Here is an 18,318-nt window from a genome sequence, read left to right as displayed (position 1 = left end):
CATGTAGAGAAAAGAAAACCCTGTTTACTGTTGGTGGGAATGTAAATTGGTGCAGCCACTATGGAAACTAGTATGGAAGTGCCTTGAAAATGTATGAAGTGCCATGTTATACTGCAATTCTACTTTTGGGTATGTGTCTGAAGGAAATGAAATCACTATCTCAAAGAGATACCTGCATCCCCATATTCACTACAGATTATTTACAACAGCCAACCCATGGTAAGAACCTAAGAGTCCACCCAGGGATGAATGGATCAACAAAATGTGGTATATAAACACAATGGAATATTAATCATCTATAAAAAGAAGGAAATCTTGCCATTTGCATGAATGGACCTCAAGAGTATTATTACGCTAAGTAAGACAAAGAAAAATATTAAATATCGTTATGCTCTCATTTAGATGAGGAACTCAAAAAAACAGGACTCACAGAAACAAAACGCAGATTGGTCAAAAGTTACAAACTTCCAGTTATAAGTAAGTTCTGCAGATGTAATGTAGAACATGGTTTTTTTAAAAAAAAAGATAATGAATAATATTTGACATACTATCTTTCAGTAAAAGATTAGTCAGAAATGATCATTCTTAGAAATCTGATGACTGTCTTTAAATGTACCTAAAAAATCAGTATTTGTTTTTATTTTCTACTAAGCTATTAATCAACCATGGTTTGGAAAGAAATCTATTATTTATTTTCAAAACGAAATTTTAGTATCAACTATAGTAAGAAAAAACAAAGTGCTTAAAAGAAAAAAAAAAAAAAGAAAGAAAGATGAGGCACTGGTCCAAACAGTTGAAAATGCCATTTAGATTTCAAATCTACGGCTCCTTAACAAAATTACCTAGTGGTGTATTATACTCCAGAATGGCTGAGAGCAGCCGGATGAGCAAAACTTGCACAAATACGAGTTGTAAACACCTGAGAAGGCACGTTCCTAGAAGGGGAGCCTCGGGACCCAAGTAAGTGACAGCAATAGGAATGCTGAATACAGAGGCTCCTTCTCTCTCCACCCCTAGCAGTGGCCTAGACAAGTTCTAACCTCTCCTTTCTAGAGCCTTCAATCTATACTAACTCCTCAGCCTTCCAAGTCCTTCAAACCGCGAAGGTAAAAGTGCTACAGGTAAGGGGGGCGAGGTCGTAGGATGCGGTGTCGTGTCTTCTCAATACTTCACTCGCCCCCAAATCAGGACCTCGAGTGCACGTGCCCCACTCCACTATACAGAGCCAGATTCTGATACCAAAAAAGGCTAAAACTCCCCCCCCCCACCCCCCACTTCTTACAGAGGGCACAACCCGGGGCGTCCCTTGCAAACGCCTAAGGAGAAGGCGGGGTCGTCCCACCTCTTCAGACTCCGACAGGGCCCTTCCTCCCCAATGGTAGGAGCTGCTGTAAGCCTGGACCGCTCCCATCAACACCTCCCCCGCCGCTGACCGACACTCTGACTTCACCTGGGAGCAGTTCCACCGAGGGATGGCTTAGAGAAACCTCAGAAAAAACGGGCCAAGCAGCGACGCCACCGAAGGCACAGTCATGGTCTACCTCGTTCAGGTCACCAGTGCAGACGCGCCTCGGCCACTGCGCCTCCCGCCTCCCGATCTTTCCCCCGCGGCCCGGTACCGTCGCAGCCTCCCGCTTTGCACGCCGGGAAAGGCCCGCCTCCGCTTCTCAGAGACTTCAATTCCCAGGATGCACAAGCCTCCAAAAGCACTGCACTCTGGGACTTGGAGTCCTAACCCCACCCCCTTTTCCTCCTCCTTAATACAGAGTCCAGGGACTCCTCTGGGGAATCTAAACGTAAAGCATCACCCACAGTCGTGAAATGTAGGCTCCCCGTGCATCCGGGGCCTTGTTTTGGCCTTGACTGGGTGGGGAATGGTGTCGCCTAGCAGCCGCCGCCGCTCGTGCTGCTCGGGATCAGTTAGCTGGATCCAGCGTCGGTTGGAACCGCGCTGGGGAGCGGTCAGGCGTGGCAGCCGAGTCAGGTCTGGTGGATGCGGTAGATAAGGAGCCGCCGCTGGTTGCCAGGCTTGGTGGGTGGATCCTGGTGAGGCGAAGCAGAGAATCTCTTCCCACTCAGGTTCTTTAAGCCTCAGGGCCCACACCAAATAGCCCATGTTCCCAGCCCCATAGTCTTTGGTCCGCGATGCATCTGCCTTCTCGCTTCAGCCCTGGTTACTCCTGCTCGACTGCACTCGTTTCAGTCGTTTATATATCCACTTTTTTTAAACCCACAGTTCCTGCTTTTCCGAATCAAGGGTCAAGTTCAGCCTTCCAAGCACTCCGACCCATTAGATATTCGCGCGCCTTGGTGGTAAGGATCATGGAGAAGGGGACTCAGAATCTTAGTTCTGACCTAGATTAGTTTTAGCAAGGGAGCTGTCATACTTTGTTTAGCCGATGCAATATCTGATGGTTTGTGCCGACTGCTATATTTTCATCAAGGCTGTTTTGCCCACTTATCTGTTATACTATTAAGGAGCCATAGTTATTTGCTAACACCGAGGTTATAGTAATGTAATCTATAAAAACTAAATTACTGTAAAAACAGAAACGCTGTTTCCCTTCAAAATGCTAATACCCATCTGTTTTGTTACAGAAGGTAAAGCATTGTTAAAGAATTCAAGATGCCACCTAATATAAACTGGAAAGAAATAATAAAAGTTGACCCAGATGACCTGCTTCGTCAAGAAGAATTGGCAGATAATTTATTGGTTTCTTTATCCAAGGTGCTTAATTGATAAATAATACATAGATACATCAACTATGATAAGTTGTTCCTGAAATCACTGGATGGTGTAACTGGAAGAATTCTTATATTTTGCTTAAGGGTTATGTAATATAAAATAGTTTCTTCTCTGTTTACTTAGGTGGAAGTAAATGAGCTAAAAAGTGAAAGTCAAGAAAATGTGATACACCTTTTCAGAATTACTCAGTCACTGATGAAGGTTTGTATGCAGTAGGTTTTAATAACAGATTTGACTATTAGAGAAATTCAAGAATCTGTTCTTAAGTGTTAATCTCTGTGAAAGTACTTTGTAATATCAAAATCAGCACAAAAAGTAGATCTTCAAATGTGACTGATAATTTTAGTGTGCAAAAACATTGCTAGTTTCTGCTCTAAATTTCCTAAAAGAATGTGTGGGGGAAACAGAAGGTGTATGTTTAAAAATAACATAGGGAGGGCCTATGTTAATTATGTTAACAGTGATGAGGTAGAAATGAAAAATGCAGATGACTACTATAGGGATTTGTTAGGAAAGGAAGAGATTTAAGTGTGAGAAGACCTCATAAAGGTCAAAGAGTGATGAGTAGTTTTAGGTAAGTGGAAGGCAGGGGTGTAATGGTAAGGAGATTCTAGAGCTAGAGGTTACCATAAATAAAAACGTAATGGGAAATGTGTATATTCTTTATATTGAGGAGACAAGTGCAGAAAGTTTATAGCTGGTCACAGAGGAAACAAATGTTGGGTATATGTAATTTTACAGCTTTGTCAAGGACTTAAAGTGGTATTTTATGCTGTCAGCCACTAAAGGTTTTTGAGCCACAATGATAGATACAAAAATATGGCTTGGGAAGGCTAAACTAAGTATGTTAATGGGACACACTGAAGGGAATTGAAGCTGTTTAGACATAACATGATGAAGGAGGTTAGACTTCTAATTATGGACTAGCATAATGAAAATTAGAATAGAAAAAGAAGATATAGTAGAAAAGAATAGAAAAAAAAGATAATGGAAAACAAAGGAAAAGTTGCAATACTGGATATAAGACTTGAGGAAAAAGAGGAATCACAGATGTTTCAAACTGTTTAGAAATTATAATCTTAAGAAAGAAAAGCATGTATTCATTTAACAAATATTTACCGAAGATCTCCATGTGATAGGCATTGCAGACACTAAGTATTGGGATTGCAAATAAAATCCTTATTTTCAGTGCTTGCATTCTAGTATAAAGGCATATTGAAGTCACTTTTTCTTTTTTTTACTGTTTAGATGAAAGCTCAAGAAGTAGAGCTAGCTTTGGAAGAAGTTGAAAAAGCTGGAGAAGAACAAGCAAAATTTGGTAAATGCCTTGGGAAAAGTCTATTATGATATTAGATAGTGGATTCCATTTATTCACTAAGCAATAGAGAAATTTGCTTTGATGTAAGTCTGTAAAATGTATATAGTCAATTTATTTTGAAAGCTGTTTCTAGAACTCCTACTTCACGGGTCTGGTATAAATTTGTTATTTTTCTCTTATATTATCTTTTTACAGTCACGATGGGCTCTTTAAAAATAGTTTCATTGAAAAATTTTTAAAAGCTTGTTTTGATATAAATCTGACCAATTGAAACATTTCTTTTTTTTTTTTTGAAATAGAAAATCAATTAAAAACTAAAGTGATGAAATTGGAAAATGAACTGGAGGTATGTCTTTTCATATTCCCTATGGTGTAATTTGTTGTTAATTTTATTATTTTGAATTATTATTTTGACAATTTTGATAATTGTTGGCTGGAAAAATTATGAGAATGACACTGTTTTTATAATTATTTGCTTTGTTCAGTAATGTAATAAATGTAAAATATATATTTTTCATGCCTATTACAAATTCTATTAAGAATTGGTCATCTAATTGTGAACAAAATAAAAACATTCAATAACCTCATGAAGCTTACAGTTTAGAGAGATACACAAAGGATTACTAGTAACTGAGGGGGAGCAAGGCACATTGGAATGTGAGGAATAGTGACAGAGGGTATAGTAGAAGTAGCTTTTGAGAAAGCCGGGATCCAAAATATGAAAGTATTGTTAAGGAACTGAATACATTGAGATTCCTGAAAATGTGGGGAGGAATGTGATACAAATAGGTTAGTCTTAAAAGAAAGAAGGACCTCTTTCCTTTGTAAGAGGAAGGGAGGAAGAATGGATGTTTACAGAAGCCGTTGTTTGTGGGTTTAGTGCCTGGAAGTTGAGAGGATGAAGAGAAGGTGATCTGCTAACATTAAGAGTGGGAGATGTGTGGTCAAATTTTCAGGAAGTCAGATAAAGCTTGAGATATAGTGAAGAATGAGCTGGAGATTGCTAGATCTGTAGTCAGACAATTTGAGTTCAAATTCTGATTCTTCTATGAGTTAACTCTGTGAACTTGGGTGATTTATTTTTTATTCCCTACTGTATATCTAGTGTCTAGGGAAATATCAACCATCTCAATAAATATTTATTAAGTGAATTTTGAAGTCTGATCCATTGTGTGTTACTGTTTGGCCAGAGAGCTGCTATAGAATAGAAGGATGGGGCAGTTGGCGACATTGGTAATAAAGTGATTGAAGTGATGGTTATGGAATCTTAGCTGAATAATCCAGGAAACCAAGAATGGGGTGGCAGGAAGAGGTTAGGGAGAAGAGGAGTCCAGGGATTGCAGGGTCCTGGAAGGTCAAAGGGCAGGTATTGTGGGAATAATGTAGGAGATATTCCTGTTTGGACAAGGTCCTGGTGTTGGCCTGGCAGTAGGAGGCTGTACCGAATTCAAGAAGTAAGTAAAAAAAAAAAAGTAAGACTAAGAATGAAAGTTGTATACACATGGAAATTGCTTAGAGGGGCTTTTGATGAAAGACTGAATCATATGCCAAAAATTCCTCAATGAATTTTGTGAGTGAATGACTGGGATGTTAGTAGGTGGCTGCTATCATGAGTAGGTAGAGACTGGATAGTGGGATATTATGTGAGATTCAAAGCAGCAGTTTTTATAGGGTGGTAGAGGAATGATAGTGTGGAAGTCGCAAGTTGGAATCAACACCCACTCTTGACCACGAAGTACATGGGATGTGAGTGAGCACCTCCCAACTGAAGGACTTCCAAAGGAATTAGTATACTAACGGAGCCAATTGCAGTGAAGGCTGGGAGTTGGAAAGGATGATTCAGTAAAAAGGTTGAAGATGTAAAGTATAATTTATCTTGAAAGGATTTTCAAGAGCTCAATGGAAAGCTTTTGGAATGAGGGAAAGAATGAGAAAAAATTGGTTGAGAGGGGTAACAGAACTGTATGGTGAAGCGATCAATGTGAGACAGATAAGATGACCAAAAGATTTGATGTTTTGGACCATGTCCCAAAATAACAGGAAGTGAAGCAAAATGGATGTCGTTGGCTTCTTTCAAGATAAGCTAAGTTTGGGCTGTCCAGTATCATAGCATTAACCACTTGTGGCTATTTACATTTAAATTCATTAAAATTAAACATTCAGTTCTTTAGCTGCACTGGCCATATTTTCAAGTGCTCAGTAGCCACATAAAGATGGTGGCTACTGTACTGGCGTGCAGACAACATTTCCATTATTTTAAAAAATCCTGTTGGATAACACTGGTCTAAATAGTCTGTGGTACGAGGGAAAGGGCAAGTTAAGAGCACCAGGGGTCAGTGACTGGGGGGGAAGCTCTGGTGGTTTGTAGCCTGGTTTCAGAGCTCTGATGCTCAGGGAGAAGCTAGATAATTCATCACTTATGTTCTGTGACTGGAGGTTAGTCTGGTACCTTAGCTCAGAGGCTATAACAGGTCCTGAGTGATTGACAATCAATTCTTCATAGCTCTGGGTGGATCAGGAAAAGCTTAAGGGGCTGTCAGCCTGCAAAGTAAAGCTAAATTTTAAAAAGTGTTTCTTTAACTAGCATGATTTTAAACATCTGATGCTGATTATAATACACATGTAAAGTCAATATAATTACTTATTGTTGATTCATTTGAATCACAAATGTAATGGAATTAATTTATACTTTTGTTTTATTACTTTAAGATGGCACAGCAGTCTGCAGGTGGACGTGACACTAGGTTTTTACGTAATGAAATTCGCCAACTTGAAAAGCAATTGGAACAAAAAGATAGAGAATTGGAGGACATGGAAAAGGAGTTGGAGAAAGAGAAGAAAGTTAATGAACAAGTAAGGCACATTTTTTTGATGACTCTTAATTGTTCAATTTACTTAAAAAATTCTTGGTTATGCTTTTTATAATTATTGGTAGCAATATCAGTTTTTATGACTCATGTGAAAATTGATGTATCCTTATCTCTAAGGTTTTATATCATAGTTCGTGTTGTCATCACATCTTGAAAATATAATGGATCAGGTACTTCTAGTGAATATGACTTGGAGATCAATTCTCTATATTTGGAGGTCATTTTTCTCAAGACATTAGAATTGTTTATATAAAGTGGATGATTTGGTCTGGAAAATTAGTATGAAGAAACTTATAGGGATTCAAAAAAATGGATTTTCTTATTTGCCATAGTTCATTTTAGGTGAAAATATTTTTTTGGGGGGTATATTTATTTATATGTTAGTATTAGACTTAGAAATTAATCTTTTAATCATGTATTCAATAATGATCAATCAGATTTGTTTTCAGGTGTACCTCACCTTATGTAACATAGGTTCTTAAAAAGTTGTATGATGCCAGCATTTTATAAATCAATGCATATTTTAAATCATGACATGTTATCTTTTTATACAAACATAGTTTGATATTACCTCTTATATTATTCCTGGTTATTTATAAAATAATTCGTGCAATGTTCACTTAAATTTTGTTTGAGAAAAAAATTGTTTTTTGTAAATAAATTTGTACTTCCTATCAGAAAATAACATCTTTTATTTTGCCTCAGCTGTCAGTAAACTTAGTACAGAATTTGCTGCCTAATTGTGGTAACTGTCTCATCCCTAATGCCCATAACTGTCCCATCCCTAGTGCCCATAACTGTCCCATCCCAAATGCCCAGAGGATTTTCCTACCTTTGTGTCCTGTAGAAGATAAATGTTGTATTATATCCTGATAATCGTATTTCATCCATTGTTCTCTTGGAAATAGATGGTTATAAATTTTAAGTAAACAACAGTGATTATTAGGTGCGTTGCTATTTAAAGAGAATCCGTGATAAATTGATTTGTAAGGAAAAGCATCCCCATTTTAATATGTCTACTTTACTGTATAATTTGGAAGAGTTGTAATAGTTATGCTATCTCTACAGTTTTTGCCGTGGAAAAGTATGGATTAATGCCACCTAAAGGTTAGGATTGAGGTTTTAGAGCATAAGACTCATAGAACATAACAGATCTATGGATTTCTTAATAATCATAAAGGATCCAACCTATGATATACAGGCAAATAATTGCTTAGGGGGATGTCTGTGTGGTTTTCTGTGCTATTTTTCTTCTGTCTAGCCCATATGTTAGTCGACTTCTTATCATTCATACTACACACCTTAGCTAATCAGAACTACCTGTTCATTAATATCTTAGACTAGGTATTATCTTTATTCATGGGCACACACACAGAAAATCCGAATGTACGGCATATGTACCTTTATAGCTGCTAGGTTCCTTGAGATAGAATGTGGGTAGGAGTTGCTTTGGCAATTTCTCTTTTGCCCTTAATGAGTCATTCAGTTTTACTGAGTATTTACAGCATGCCAGATAATGTGGTAGATGCTAGGGATAATAGTGGGCAACTATGTTCTGCTTCTCAGTGATATTCATTGTCAATAATAAATATATAGGAATAATACATAGGAATATATAGGAATAATGCAAAATAATACATAATACATAGGAATAATACAACATTCTGGGGATATATAAGTATATATGAATATTCAGGGATACTCTGGGGAGGAATACTTAAATCAGTCATGAGGTTCAGGAAGTGATCTGTAAACTGAGACCTGAAGTAGGTCTTAGCCTGCCAGAAGGAATGGGATGACATGGTGGTTAAGCAAAGGACGTTCTGAGTAGAAGACACAGCATTTGCTAATTAGAAGTAAGATACTATGGTGTATTCAGGGAACTACAGTTATTCATTTTGGCTAGAACGTAGATAAAAATAGCTAGCGTAGAGTCCTTACTATGTGCCAGATATTTTACATGCATTAGTTCATTTTTCCTCCTTTGATACTTATTATATGAGATAGGTGACATTTTCCCCATGTTACAAGTAAAGAAACTGAGACAGAAAGGATAAGGGTAATGGCTCATGCATGGTTACACAACTAGTAAGTGGTATAGCCATGATTTGAATTCAAACTTACTAAAGAGTTTGTGCTCTTAACCCTGTGCTGTCCTGCCTTCCATTTTTAACTCTGTGATCCTCTGGAGAGATAAGCAAAAGCCAGTCCCTGAGGAATTTGGTCCTTTTTCTAAAAGAAGAATTTTGAACACAGAGATACTATGATTAGTTCTATACTTTTAAATTTTACTCTGTTTGTAGAGAGTTGATTGTAGGGGGGACTAAGATGAATAAGGAGACATTTCAGGCAAGTGTGATGATGGACTGATTAAAGTAATGACTGAGGGGGATAAGGAACATAGACACATTTGAGAGATGTAGATATACGTGGACATGATGACCAATTCGGTGAAGAAGGATGGATGAGGAGTCCACCTAATTTTCTGTGTTGGGCCACCGGATAGGTGGAGACTGCCTTTCCTTTAAAAGGGACACAAGAGGAATTTATAAGGCTTGCAATTGTTATTTCAGTTTTGTGCATGTTGAGTTTGAGGTCTTTGTGTATCTGTGGATATGGAATTCAACAGAGACACTGGGTAGATGATAAGGATTTGTGGGTTATCAGCCTAGATATTGAAGCCATAGAAATTGCAGATCACTGAGATATAGAAATGTCTAATGAAATAGAAAGAGGTGCTTCAAGGAACAGCTAAAAAAAGAACAAATATCAAGAGTGTGATGTTTCAAATACCAAGGGAAAAAAGAGCATCAGTAGTGTTAAATGTGTTAGTGTTAAGTTCTTGACATCTCTTGTTAAAAATTTTCAATTCAAAACAACTGTTTAACTGCCATATAATAATAACAAAAATAATAATAAATAACAACATGTAAGCTTTTAAGATTTGTATAGCACATTGCATTTTATTATGAACTTTCCTTATACTTTAATTTTGAAAACTTGCACATCTTCATAAAGATCGTAAGAAAAACATGTATATACTGTTCCTATAGGTTCACCAGTTGTTAACATTGTGCCATATTTGCTTTATTATTCTGTCAGTGTCTTTGCACACACAGATCTCTCTCTCTCTCTCAGGAAATATAATATTAATTCGATAGTGTTATCTAATATCTAGTCCATAATCATATTTTCTCTATTGGCTCAGTAATGTCCTCAGTAATGTCTCCCCACCCAATATCCAAGTTTCCATCAAGGATCACATAGTGCATTTAGCTGTTTATTATAGACTTTTAAGTATATTATAGTTGCACATCATTAGGATTCTGTCTTCTTGAAGTAGGAAGGAAAGCAGAAAAGTGAAAGGTCATAAGAGGATTGAGGTTTGGACAATAGGTGATCTATGATAATGATTATAATATTTGCCTGTTTCGGGAAACTAAAGAGTCACAAATGAAAGCATTTATATGTAAAGAGGACACTTCAAATATTTTTGCTATTCTATGCACTGAACGTTGTGCTAAGGACTTTATATACATCACACTTAATTTTTATGTCAACATATGAGATAACTGAGTTTAAGAGATATTAAATGACTTGTTCACACTTTGCTAGAAATTGGTGAACAAGGGATATGAACCTAGGACAGTCTGATTTCAGATTGCTTCGTTTTAACTGTTATGTTGTACTGCCTTATATTTCTAAGTAATTTAATGTTCACTGAGAACAAAGAATAGTCTAGTCCTGACATAGAACAATTGCAAAATGATAGATCTCAGGCAGAACACTACTCATTATTAAGATTTGGGCAGGGGAAGGAGATAATGTTTTTTATTTTTTGTATCCTTTGGTTAGAGTTTTTGTTTTTATAATCTTTTAAACCTAACCTGTTTTATCCTTCCTAATTCTTCAGTTTCAAAAATTTTGTCTTATTTATGTCTTGGGTTGACATGTAGTCCTTAGTAATTAAACATTATTGGAGAGGATTTAAAGCTTAAATTGATAAGTTGGAAACCTGACATGATATTGAATTACTGCTGAATTTTATCTTATTTTTTTGCTATTTTAGTTGGCTCTTCGAAATGAGGAAGCAGAAAATGAAAACAGCAAATTAAGAAGAGAGGTTGGTAAAAAATTTTAGTAGTTGTGGTGGTTCAACAAAGATACTTATAAAAAAAGTTTTCATAAATTTATACTGTAACCAGAACTGGAGTCGTGTAAGTGGTGTTTTCAAACTAGCTGATTTTATTATATGACTTTGTCTCAGGAAAATAGAAAATAAATCGAGAAATGAGGCCATTAGGTACTACATTCATCTCTTAAGTCTGTGTGAATAAATCTTGCTTTCTGTTTTATAAGCTATTCTTTACTAGTTTGCTAATTGAATATATAACAGTTTTCCTGTCTTATTTCTCTTATTTTTATCCAGCTTTCTTTTAAAATTTTTGTTTCTCCTGAAGTCTTGTCAGTTCTAATTATTATTTGGTTCTTGTGAGCCAAATAATGTTTATACATTGTTTATCCTGATAGGAGTTCTTATCTTTTTAACATAATCAAGATGTTCTTTATTTTTTTTTGTCGATGATTAATATTCTTGTTTTCTTTGGTTATCTAAAATAATATTCTCTTCAAATTTCTCTTTTTTTGTTTAATTTCAAATTATTTTTTAATTTTATATTGCTTTTCTCATTTCTAATGACTTTTTTCCTGTCCGTTTGTGGAGAACAAACGTCTAAAGAAAAAGGTGAGGCTTTAAGGATAGTGAAACCTTAGGATTATAAAGATATGTTTTGAAATCACTGTTTACAAGATGAAATTTTGTTTTTCTGGATAGTTTCTTAATAAAATATTGTGTTGATCTACCTTCAGAACGAACAACTTCGTCAAGATATTATTGACTATCAGAAACAAATAGATTCACAAAAAGAAACACTTTTATCAAGAAGAGGAGAAGACAGTGACTACCGATCACAATTATCTAAAAAAAACTATGAACTTGTTCAATATCTGGAGGAAATTCAGGTAAAATGGATAAAAGTCAGTTTAAAGCAATGATTATTATAAAACTTTAATTTTGTTATGACATAAATGTAGTCTTTAGCCCTACATTTAAATTCCATAGTTTTCCATTCTGCAGTTATGTGCTTGTAAAATGTGAAATAATTGCATCTTTGAAGTTACAAATCTTTCAAATTCATTATTTTTATATGCATATCTTGGGAGTTGTTTAAGAAGAACTAAGATTCTTAGGTACGGTTTTCTTGATATTTAATTTGATTTAATTGCTCAACAACTGTTGATACTAAAGAGCTATAAAAAATTATGTTTTCTTCATCAAATGCTTATGATTTTATTTAATTAATAATTATAGTTCTGCAGTGGATTTCATTTACATAATCTAATATAATAAACCTCGTTTGATAGTTTAACAACAAATGGCAATTAACAGTATTCGAAGTATAGGAACAGATGAGGGAGTAGTAGAGGAATAGTCAAATACTCATCTACCATAAAAGGAAATAAATACTGTTTAAAATGAATAAATTAAAAAATAGCCATATAAGCTTATTATTTATAAATATGACCATTCATACCATAGAAAGTAGCTAAGTTAAAATAAATTACTTTTTGGATGGGGAAGAATGTTGTTTTTACATTTATAAGCTTGAATTGTTTGATTTTTTTTTTTTTTTTAAATCGTGTACATTGTTACTCTGATCTGAAGCGGGGAAGAGGCAGTGGCATTATTCCCAAAGCACAGAGAGTGAGGGACGAATGGTGCAAGTTGAGGCTGGGCTGGTTAGGAGCCAGACAACCTGGGGTCTTATAGACCAGGTTAAGGATCTTGATTATCTATGGAAAGTCACTGAAGGTTTTTTTGGGTTGTGTGTGTGTGTCATGAAATAATTTTGAAAATCATACTGACTGCTGCCTAGTATGAACTGGCTCAGAAGGATGTAAGAATGTATGAGGAGAAACCAGTTAGATGGAGGTTGTTTTAGCTGAGATGAGATATAGAGGTAGCTTAGATAGATCAGTAGAAAGAGAGGAGTTGATACATTTGACTGAAATTTAGAAAGTAAAAGGTTATAGCAATACATAGCGTATGAGAAACTGGATATAATGAAAGAATAACTGAATCCAGACAATGGGTAGAAAATTAGGTATAGTTCTCATTAGGTAACTTTAGCATCATTATGCAAAAGTAACCTCAAATCATATTCAGTGGGATTAAAATATTAATTACCAGGCCCTCTTACTTAAAGATTGGTGAAAACACTTATATAGGTATGACAAACAGCTTTGCCCCACCAGGGTTCCAAGACAAAATTAAGCTCTACAGAAAATTATCTGAGAGACTGTTTTTTTCAATTCTCCCAAGGACACATAGCTAGTACCAATGTAGATGCATAGAACATTTGAAATTAAATCTCTTATGAAACCCCATTTCAGAAAGGCTGGTAATAAGGATAGCTTCTGATCTGATTCAATCCATATTTTTCTTTTTTTAATACCCAATTCTATTCTTTTTTTTAATAACTTTTTTTTAGTTTTAAATTACAGTTGACACACAATATTATATTAGTTTTAGGTGAATAATATAGTGATTATACCTTTATATAATTTATAAGATAACCCCAGTAAATCTAGTACCCATCTGACACCATACATAGTTATTAATATTGACTATATTCCCTGTGCTATGGTTTACATCCTCATGACTGTTTTGTAACTATCAGTTTGTACTTCTTAACCCCTCCCCGTTTTTGACCCAACTCCCTATAACCCCTCCCATCTGGCAACCATAAACATGTTCTCTGTATCTATGAGTTTGTTTCTGTTTTGTTTGTTCATTTATTTTTTTATTTTTTAGATTCCACATATAAGTTAAATCATACGGTATTTGTCTTTCTCTGTCTGACTTAGGTCATTTAGCATAACACCCTCTAGGCCCATCCCTGTTGCAGATGGCAAAATTTCATTCTTTTTTATGGCTGAGTAATATTCTATTGTATATATGTACCTTTATATATGTATATCCATTTCTTCAAATGGATATATATATATATATATATATATATATATATATATATATATCCATTCCTCTATTGATGAACACTTGGATTGCTTTCATATCTTGGCTATTGTAAATAATGCTGCAATGAACATATGGATGCATATGTCTTTTTGAATTAGTGTTTTGGGTTTCTTCAGATAAATACCCAAAAATGGGATTACTGGGTCCTTCTTTGTCTCTTGTTACAGCCTTTGTTTTAAAGTCTATTTTGTGTAATATGAGTATTGCTACGCCAGCTTTTTTTGTTTTCATTTCCTTTTTCATGAAGTATCTTTTGTCATCCCTTTACTTTCAGTCTGTGTGTGTCCTTTGATCTGAAGTGAATTCTCTTGTAGGCAATGTATGCAAGGGTCTTGTATCCTAATCCATTCAACCACCCTATCTTTTGATTGGAGCATTTAATCCATTTACATTGAAAGTAATTGTTCATACATATGTAGTTGTTGCATTTTATTATTCATATTTTTTCTTTTTTCTTCTTCTTCTTAAAGAAGTCCCTTTAACATTTCTTCTAATACTGGTTTGGTGGTGATGAACTCCTTAGCTTTTTGTGGTCTGGGAAGCTTTTTGTCTGTCCTTTGATTCTAAATGATAGCCTTGCTAGGTAGTGTAATCTTGGTTGTAGGTCCTTGCTTTTTCATCACTTTGAATATTTCATGCCAATCCCTTCTGGTCTGCAAAGTTTTTGTTGAGATATCAGCTGACAACCTTATGGGAGTTCTTTTGTGGGTAACATAACAAACTGCTTTTCTCTTACTGCTTTTAAGATTTTTTCTTTGTCTTTAACCTTTGGCATTTTGTTTATGATATCAGCATGTCTTAACGTGGGCCTCTTTGGATTCATCTTGTTTGGGGGTCTCTGCATTTCCTGAGCTTGTATGTCTATTTCCTTTGCCAGGTTAGGAGAGTTTTTCATCATTATTTCTTCAAATAGGTTTTCAATTCCTTGCTCTCTCCTCCTTCTGGTACCCCTATGATGCAAATGTTGGTACATTTCATATTGTCCCATAGGCCCCTTAAACTATCCTCATTTTTTGGATTATTTTTTCTGTTTACTGTTCTGATTGGGTGTTTTCTGCTATCTTATCTTCCAAATTGCTGATTATATCCTCTGCTTCATCTAATCTACTGTGGATTCCCTCTAATGTATTCTTGGTTTCACTTATTGTATTCTTTATTTCTGACTGGTTCTTTTTTTATGTTTCCTATCTCCCTTTTTATGTTTCCTATCTCTTTGTTGAAGTTCTCCTTGAGATCATTGAGCATCCTCGTAACCAGTGTTCTTGGATTCTGCATCTGATAGATTCCTTGTCTCCGTTTTGTTTAGTTCTTTTTTCTGGAGCTTTGTTTTGTTCTTTCATTTAAATATGATTCTTTGTCTCCTCACTTTGGTTGCCTCCCTGTGTTTGTCTCTATGAATTAGGTAGAGGTGCTTGTCTCCTGGTCTTAGTAGAGTGGCCTTATGTAGTAGGTGTCCTGTGCAGCCCCGGGATGCAGTCTCCCTGGTCACCAGAGCCGGGTGCTCCAGGGGTGTCCCTTGTGTGGGTTGTGTGTGCCCTCCTGTTGTAGTTGAGCCTTGGTTGCTGTTGGCATGTCAGTGGGAGGGACTGACCTTAGGCTGATCGGTTATGGAGACTGGCTGTGACTACAGTGGAGGAGCTGTTGCACAGGGGTTGATCCTATGGAGCAGGATTAGCTTTAGTGGGGTTCTGGTGCCTGCCTAGCCTGCCCTTTGGTTGTATCATTTGTGAAGGTGATTGGGTAGTGGTCTAGTTTGATCTGAATCTGGCCACCTGCTGTGTTGGTTATAGAGCCTCTTGGAAGGGACTCATGCAGGCCAAGGTCAGCCGTTGCCTGTGCCCTGCACAGGATCATTTGGCATGAACTACAAAGTGATCTGCCGATGGGTGCCACTTGTGCTACACTTGGAGGTGCCTAGGAGAATCGAAGCTACTAACTGAGGCTGGCTAATGCTATTCCTGGACTTGGGGTTGCTTAGCAAGAGGTATGAGGCTAAATGTTGGCTTGTTTGGGATTTGTGAACCTTGGAGAGATTTTAGGGAAGTCTGCAGCATGAGCCAAGACATACCGTTTGTATGGAAAAGCCACTGGAAGTGGCTTGGGTAGGCCCACATTTTGGGTAGGGCCAGGTCTCAGGGAATCACCAGGGTGGGATGAATGGTATTAGCTAGGGTAATGGAGACTGAGATATGGTGCCCATCTTCACCTGTGCATACAGGCTGGGTGGTGGGAGGGCTCAACAGAGGAACAGTGGCTTCTGCCAGCACTTCAGTCTGGGAGAAAGCTGGCCCTCCAGCCCTCACTCTGAAGCCAGTTCCTCCCCATATGTCCCTGGTGCCTTTTGAGCTACTGCCCCAGTGCTGGAGCTCAGAATGAGTGAGTCCATCAGCAAGTAAGTCCGGGTGTGGGCCTTTTAAGAGTAACACCTGGGACTATGGCAGCTCTCCGTTTCACTCAGCCACCATCTCTGCTGGTTTTCACAGCCAGAAATTATGGGGACATCGCTTCCTGGCACTGAAACCCTGGGGATGTGGGGCGGGGGCCCCTCACTCCTCAGGGGAAACCTTTGCAGCCAAGATGTCCTTAGCATGTTTTAACCACTACATGTGGGTGTAGGGCCAGCCATTTCTTCGTCCCCACCCCTTCTACCAGTTTCTCTATATCTTTCTTTATAGGACTTCAGGCACTTCTCAGTGATGGTGGTTCTGTAGTTTAGTTGTAAGTTTGATGAGGTCATGGGAAGAGGTGAGCATAGCGTTTACCTACTCTGCCATCTTGACCTGAAGCCTCTCTCCATTTAACTTAATTTAGTTTAAATTTCAGTTTCTTAAATAGTTTTTTAACCATAGTGTCTGTAATTTTGTTAGACTTTAACAGAAGCTAATGAGAAAATTGAAATTCAGAATCAAGAAATGAGAAAAAATCTAGAAGAGTCCGTACAGGAAATGGAGAAGATGACTGATGAATATAGTAGAATGAAAGCTGTTGTACATCAGACAGATAATATAATGGACCAATTAAAGAAAGAAAATGATCATTATCGGCTTCAAGTAAGTATTCCTGTTGGACTAACTTATTTGTGCAGACTTCATATTGCCTCATTACTCTTTATTTGAAACTAGATGGTATTTTAACTTTCTAGGACATGAATTTTTGTCTTGTGCTATAATATGTCATTTTATACTGTAGTATGTTGCTGGGTTGATACATTTGTTCATATGTGTTTCTCTAATTCCCTTACACATACCTCATAATTCTTGCCATGTAGAGTACATAGGTGATACCTGAATGAATGTGTAGATAGATAACAGTCCTGCAAAGGTAGGAACTATGGGAATTTTTCTACTAAAGACTCTTAGAAGTTATATGGACCATAAAGTTTAATTTTACACTATAAAATAAATATACTATGAATAGCAAAGAAACCAATACGTTGTTCACTACTTACATGAGGTTAAACTTATTTAAGGAAATACAGTAATGCTTACAAATATAATTCTCTAGTAATGAAAACTAAGTATACAACTGTAAAGATGCAGAAACCACTAAATGTCAACACTTACTACAGTACTGCTCCAATAATGAATATGCATTTTAGTATATATACATATATGTGTATGCACGTGCAGGTTGTGTATGTGTAATGCATGTGTAAATATTCATAAATAATAAATGTATGTATATATATTGCACTGATTTTCAACATTTTTTGAAATAATTGTTTCCTTTTAGGTTCAGGAGCTTACAGATATTTTGAAAGCAAAAAATGAAGAAGATGATCCAGTCATGGAAGCTGTTAATGCAAAAGTAGAAGAATGGAAGGTGCTTTTTTCAATTGATATAGTGTCATTTTCATTTGTAGTTTAAGTTTCAATTTTTTAGTCTTTAGTTTTCTTTAAAGGCCTCATAATCATTAATGACATTTTTATTAGGCATTTTAAAAAGTGTATTAAATAACTCTAAGGACCGTCCTGCATGGTGGTCTAGCTTATTTGTTATTGAATGAGCTCCTCCATATCAATGAGTTAAACTCGAAACTAAACTTTTTGATAGAAATCTAAGTCTAAAATATAATATATTTATCATCTAAAATAGATAATTCTAAATAGAATTTATTTTTTTTACATAAGTCATAGTTACCTTGTATACATTAGTTCCATATTAAATTTTAGTTTAGAGTCAGCTTTTCTGACTTGCCCTCTGTGTCAGATTAATCAAACTATTGGCATCAGTGGGAATGAGAGTAAGGAAAGGGATCTTTCAGAATTTCCTGACATATCTTTTC

General features: G+C 36.2%; 2 protein-coding genes across 15 annotated transcripts in view; one reads left to right on the top strand and one right to left on the bottom strand.

Moving 5' to 3' along the window:
* TMTC3 (transmembrane O-mannosyltransferase targeting cadherins 3) overlaps nucleotides 1-1,623 on the bottom strand; it is a 46,195-nt gene extending 44,572 nt beyond the window's left edge. The window contains exon 1 of the mRNA XM_074325305.2: nucleotides 1,451-1,623. The gene's annotated coding sequence lies outside the window, so the exon portion shown is untranslated. The remainder of the gene's footprint in view (nucleotides 1-1,450) is intronic.
* Nucleotides 1,624-1,834: 211 nt separating this feature from the next.
* CEP290 (centrosomal protein 290) overlaps nucleotides 1,835-18,318 on the top strand; it is an 88,967-nt gene continuing 72,483 nt past the window's right edge. For 2 of the 14 annotated variants that reach the window (XM_074325319.2, XM_074325307.2), the window contains exons 1-10: nucleotides 1,847-2,313; nucleotides 2,599-2,728; nucleotides 2,870-2,947; nucleotides 3,995-4,064; nucleotides 4,364-4,410; nucleotides 6,774-6,917; nucleotides 11,004-11,057; nucleotides 11,804-11,971; nucleotides 16,901-17,083; nucleotides 17,766-17,855. In XM_074325319.2, coding sequence (XP_074181420.2) covers nucleotides 2,627-2,728; nucleotides 2,870-2,947; nucleotides 3,995-4,064; nucleotides 4,364-4,410; nucleotides 6,774-6,917; nucleotides 11,004-11,057; nucleotides 11,804-11,971; nucleotides 16,901-17,083; nucleotides 17,766-17,855 — 936 coding nt within the window. In that variant the 5' untranslated portion in view covers nucleotides 1,847-2,313; nucleotides 2,599-2,626. Of the gene's footprint in view, nucleotides 2,314-2,598; nucleotides 2,729-2,869; nucleotides 2,948-3,994; nucleotides 4,065-4,363; nucleotides 4,411-6,773; nucleotides 6,918-11,003; nucleotides 11,058-11,803; nucleotides 11,972-16,900; nucleotides 17,084-17,765; nucleotides 17,856-18,318 lie in introns of all 14 variants that reach the window. The other 12 variants (XM_074325316.2, XM_074325318.2, XM_074325313.2 and 9 more) reach the window with 12 other exon arrangements.

Source organism: Rhinolophus sinicus, chromosome 1, assembly GCF_057876585.1.
Source record: "Rhinolophus sinicus isolate RSI-liver-muscle chromosome 1, RSI-T2T, whole genome shotgun sequence".
Classification (NCBI taxonomy): Eukaryota; Metazoa; Chordata; class Mammalia; order Chiroptera; family Rhinolophidae; genus Rhinolophus; species Rhinolophus sinicus.
The sequence above is the reverse complement of the archived record's forward strand: the minus strand, read 5'-3'. Positions and strand labels throughout refer to the sequence as shown.